The following is a 5,926-nucleotide window of genomic DNA, read 5'->3' as shown; positions in this document are numbered from 1 at the left end:
AAAAAAAAAAACAGAAAAAACAAAACAACAACAAAAGCAGCACTTTTAATACTTTAGTGACAGAAGTAGGAAAGATTTCAAGCCTGGGACTTTGTCTTCTCGAACACACTACCATTAAAGATAAACTAATCAGATTCGATGTTTTGGTTTTTTCTTTCCAAAAAAATCGCTAGGGTTAGGGTATGTAACACAGACACAAACTTTATTTTGCAACAACACTGGATGATTAATGGGAATTACAAATCATATATCTAAAACTGACCTGACTCCTTCCATGGTAATTACTCTCAGTTAATGGCCTTTCTCCAGACACTCAGGTCACATTTGTCTACCCTGCCTGTCACATTTCACATCTAATCTAGCATCAAATTGCTTTTGCCCTACCCTCAAAATATTTTCACAATCCTGTTTCTCACTGCTACCATTATTATGAGCCTAGCCCAAGCTACTATTATTTTGTGTTTTTATTTATTTAGTGTATGTTATAAAAAGTTTCCTATTTTCTTTTTCCTCTCACTATAATTCTATTCTTGGTTGACAATTCGATTAAATACAGAATTAACTAAAATTGAAATGGCTACACACCTGTGAGAGTTTTTTCTATTATTTGTGAGGGAAGGCCCACTTCTAATGCAGATCTTTGAGGTGAGAAGATGCACCTTTAATCAAACTTCTGCTAGCAGCCTGTACAAAGGACAGAGGAAAAAGGACACTCCTTCTTTCTGCCTGCTTGTTCTCACCCTTATTAGCAAGTCCATTCCGTCACTGACATTAAAACCTACTTCTCCCAAGATCATGGTATACACTGAAGATTAGCAGACATGTGTCCTCAAAGACTGAACAACTACTGGATTCTTGGACCTTCTGTTCATAGACAGCCACTGTTGTTGTATTAGCTGAACCAGCCTATAAGTTATTCTAATAAATGCCCTTTACATTATAGATAGGCAAGCAGACAGACATAGATTCATTCTATAAGTTCTGTTACTCTAGATAACTTTGACTAACACAACCCTCAATTTTACAGTCACAGTGATTCTGTTCAAATGCTGTCTCATTTTACCTAGAAAACTGCTTCAGTGGCTTCTACTCCCTAGTTAGGACACTATACCATCTGGCTCCCAGTGACTTGTCTGACTCCACTCTCTACTATCTTCTTATTCTCTAGATATGAAATACTTTATATAAGTCACACATGTTCCCACCTCAGGACCTTTGTAGTATACTCCAACATAAACAGCTTATTTACTCCCTTCATTGCAGATATATTTTCAAAGAATATTTCTTGATTAACTTAGTAAAATATAGAAATAGTACTCCCCAAGATATCTTACCCTCTTACCTCATCTTTCTCTCTTAACACTGAAAATAATCCAACACAATATATTTCATTTATTTATCTATTTTCTGAATTTTTATCTAGTTAAAACAAGAATTCCAAAAGATCATGTCTGTTTCATCTCCAGCCCTAAAAGGGGGTCTTAACATACATTTATTTAAAAAAGAAATCTGAGGGTTGGAGGCTAACAATGATGTAGGCGTATATAACAGCTATGCAAAAGAATAAAAGCCCAATGGAAGACATAAACGTTAAGGAAGAAAAATCAGTCACAAAAATAAAGGGAGAAAAAAATAGGATGTATTAACACAATCAAACAATAAAGTCACTACATACAGTAGGATTGTCTTTAACAAGGAGGTCCTCACATAGTGATAGCAGTCCCTTCATCTATTTTTAACTATCTGAGATTTAGTTTCTATTATTCTAAGATTAGTGAAGCAGAAGGGCTGGAGAGGCAGCTCAATGGTTAGGAGCACTGGCTGCTCAGAACTAGGGCCAAGTTTCCCACATCTACGGGGTGGCTCACAATTATTGGCAACTCTAGGGTCCAACACCCTTTCTAATCCCCTTCATGAATGTGATGCCCATTCATACATGCAAGCAAAACACTGATACACACCAAATAAAAAAGATAAAATATGGATTTTGAATGGCCACATATTTAGAAAGCCTTCTAGCACTCCGCTGTGCTTTGAATCTGCATCATCCTCCAGTAGAGGTTCCTATTCTGAGTGCTTCCCTTCTGACAGCATGGTTTTAGGAGGTTGAGAAGCCTTGGGGAGGTAGGGCCTGACTTGTGGGACAAGTCAGAGGAGGTGGGTTTCTGAAGGCTATAGCTCAGCCCTTGCTTTTAGCTGCTGTTTCCTACCCTGCTACTGTGCAAACAGCCATTTTGCCACAGGCTCCTCACATCAACAGAGTAACTCCATCAGGTTTTTCCACTGATGATGAACTGAAAGCTCTTAAAACTGAACCAAAATAGATCTATCTTCCCTTGCTTCTGTCATATATCATGGTGATGTATAAGTGTACACTATTCTGTTAGAATGGTTGGTTTTGATCTTTTGTAATAATGTTTCATTAATATATGGCCCTGCTCTTTCAAATTCATGGCTTCTTTTCTCATTAACTGTTGTTATATGCAGCAACAAATATAATATCAGAATATAAGCTGCTTATGTCTATATAGTGTTACTTATGAAGTATGTTTGCAAGACTATTTGGTATTGGATAGCCAAGTGGTGTGCTCCTCCCTGGGGAAGACTATTTCTCCCATTCTCAGCATTCCTTAGCTGCCTGTAGTTCTTGTGCAGGGTTGAGGCCTCCGGGGCTTTCCCTCCACCCACTCAGCATTTCTACTGTTGTTATCCTTGTTCAGCTTACATTTGGGCACTCATGTTGGTCAGACTTTAAATGGACACAGCTCCTGACCCTCCTTGAAGACACAATAATCTCTAGTCCTAGTCCTTTGGCTCTTACAGTCCTCCCACACCTTATGTGGCAATGACTCTTGAGCATTCTGCATGGGAGTTGTTTTGTTGATGATGGTGATTCTTATCTGGTAACCAACATTATTTCAAAATTTAAAGGAACAAAAGAGGGTTCTACACAGCTCTAACGTCCACATTAAGTAGACATTAAGTCTCTTTGCCCATGCATGACACACACCTGTAATCCCAGCACTCATGAGGCTGAGGCAATACGATCATGACTCTTAAGTCAGACTGAATTACATAAGGAGATCCTGCTTAAAAACAAAACAAACCAATGAAAAAACTATCTTTCCATGTCTAAAAGCACAGGACTGCAGTCCTAGCACTTTGAGGTGGGAGAATTTTTGAGCCAAGAAAATAATAAGATGCTATCTAGTGAATCCTTTGAGATTTATGACTAATCCTAGTAGAAGTAATTCTGTCAAAATCATGTTCTAACTAAAATAGAAGAATGTAAAATCAAAATAAGTTTTATCCTGACCTGATAAAATTTAAAATAAACTAAATATTCACAAGGCTCTAAAAGGTTAAGCCAACAGAAAAGTATTCTTAGTCCACATGAAGTATAAATATTAGAGAATCACCAGTCTAATGGAATTAAAGCAATCTGAACTAGTAATACCTTCCATGTCTGCAGCTTCCCCTTCATCTTCCTCCTCTTCTTCATCACACAGTGCTGAGCAATCTTGGAGTTTTATACTGTCCTTTGAAATTAATTACACTTAAGTTATGCAAGTGCATGCTCCTTAATTCAATATTAAGCATACTTAGCATGAAACTTTTATCAGCAGTATTTATTTCCTTCCAAAACATTAAATAGCCTGTCACATCCATGGCTCCATTCTTGGCATTGCTGATAGAGTGAAGAGCACAGAATCAGTCCTCTGACTGACTGCCTGTGCCCCTTCTATGAATAGTTTTACGACCATGCATCATTTAGTGATGAGGACACTGTTGGGTGGTTTCACCAGAGAAGACCAGTATAAGTAAGGTAGCCTTGACACAACCAGAAGATACCATCTTACACAAACTCAACAGCATTAGTGTGGCCTTCCTCATAAATATTTATACTGAACAGAATAGTAACTAAACTAACCACAGTAAAAATCAATGTCATCTAATCAGGTAGTTTATGTTCCCTAGAAATTCACACACCAATGACAATGACTAACCCATAAATAAATCAGAAGTAACATGCTAAATGCTGTGATTTAAAAGTATCAGAGGGTATTAATAATAGGTTCCAAAGTCACCTTAGGTGACCATTTAAAAGTCATTTCTAACCAAACTCTCACTGCAACAGTACATACTTTTAAAAAAAAAAAACATTTATTTTGTGTGTGTACATGTACAGAGTCCAGAGGAAATCTTTAGAAGCTGGTTCTCTCTTCCCACCAATGTGAGTTGTGGAGATTGAATTCAGGTCATCAGACCAGGCAGTCAGCACCTTCACTCACTGAATCATCTCACAAGCCCCAAACACTACTTTTCACTGCTAACTACCAGTGCATGGGTATTAAAAAATTAGTTCATCTGGGCAGTGGTGGCACACAGCTTTAATCCCAGGATTCAGGAGGCAGAAGCAGGTGGATCTCTTAAGTTTGAGGCCAGCCTGGTCTACTTAGTGAGTTTCAAAATAGCCAAGGCTACAGAGATAAAAACAAGAAAAGAAAAACAGCAAGTATTCTGTATTTTTTCATAGCATTTCAAACAATCATATAAAAATATGAAGCAGATGCAATCAATCTGAGAAAAGAACTACAACATCTAACCTAAATCAAATTCAAATGTACTAGCACAAAAGCTTCACGCAATTATACTTATGTTTACCCACACAAACTTAAATGATTACTCAAAATGTCACCATTTTGGCTGATACTAAAGTACACAGTGAAACCTCTAAAAACAGAATTTTAGAAGTTACTTCCAGCAATTTAAAAAACAAAACAATTGCCGGGCGGTGGTGGCTCACGCCTTTGATCCCAGCACTTGGGAGGCAGAGGCAGGCGGATCTCTGAGTTCGAGGCCAGCCTGATCTACAGAGTGAGTTCCAGGACAACCGGGGCTACAGAGAAACCCTGTCTCGAAAAACCAAAACAAACAAACAAACAAACAAACAAACAAAAAAACTGGTTAGAATAGACTACAAAATGTAATACTAATATGACATTAGCAGCTGCTAATCATCAGCAAAGGCAACCTCTCACAAATTTCCCTTTGAACCACTTACTATTCACTGTACTTACACTAGTGTGTTTATAATAATCCATAGCAGTTACAAGCCTGATTACCTGAGTTCTATCTGCTGGACCCACATGACGGAACAAGAGAACCAACTACCCCAAGTTATCCCTCAGATTTCTACATCCTTGCTTTGATACACACACATTCACATACACAAACCCAAAATAAACAAATACAATTTAAAATTTAAAATTTATATATAAGCAAAAACTAGGGTCACTGACTTTAGAAAGGTTAAGCAATACCTTGCTTTCCAGTGTAATCTCCTTAACTGCTTCAGTAATTCCTGTAATACCTGTTTAAAATTCAGCAGAAAAAAAAACACTAAAATTAAGCTGCAAACATTCCAGTTATGTGGATAAATCACTTATTTAAATTTTCACAACTCTGAAACTGACATATCTTGACCAAATCTTTACAAATGAACTTTTACAAATAATCCCAAAGGTACCTCCAAAAATATGCCTCAAAAGGGTTCTAAATTAGAAATGTATCTCTCAGGGTTGTTTTGATTTGCATTTCCCTGATGACTAAGGATGTTGAACATTTCTTTAGGTGCTTCTCAGCCATTTGGTGTTCCTCAATTGAGAATTCTTTGTTTAGCTCTGTACCCCATTTTTTAATAGGGTTATTTGGTTCTCTGGAGTCTAACTTCTTGAGTTCTTTGTAGACATTGGATATTAACCCTCTATCAGATATAGGGTTGGTAAAGATCTTTTCCCAGTTTGTTGGTTGCCGATTTGTCCTATTCACAGTGTCTTTTGCCTTACAGAAGCTTTCAACCCTGAGATTCCACCTCACACCAGTCAGAGTGGCTAGGATAAAAAGCTCAGGTGACAGCAGATGC

General features: G+C 37.5%; 1 protein-coding gene across 2 annotated transcripts in view; it reads right to left on the bottom strand.

Annotated features, from left to right (window-relative positions):
* The window catches only part of Atg3 (autophagy related 3), a 28,447-nt gene that overhangs the window by 5,694 nt on the left and 16,827 nt on the right, over positions 1-5,926 (bottom strand). For both annotated transcript variants that reach the window (XM_031363991.1, XM_031363992.1), the window contains 2 exons: positions 5,325-5,374; positions 3,458-3,539 (listed from right to left, as the gene is read on the bottom strand). In XM_031363991.1, the coding sequence (XP_031219851.1) occupies positions 3,458-3,539; positions 5,325-5,374 (132 nt within the window). The remainder of the gene's footprint in view (positions 1-3,457; positions 3,540-5,324; positions 5,375-5,926) is intronic.

Source organism: Mastomys coucha, unplaced genomic scaffold, assembly GCF_008632895.1.
Source record: "Mastomys coucha isolate ucsf_1 unplaced genomic scaffold, UCSF_Mcou_1 pScaffold12, whole genome shotgun sequence".
Taxonomy (NCBI): Eukaryota; Metazoa; Chordata; class Mammalia; order Rodentia; family Muridae; genus Mastomys; species Mastomys coucha.
This window is presented reverse-complemented; position numbering and strand designations above follow the sequence as displayed.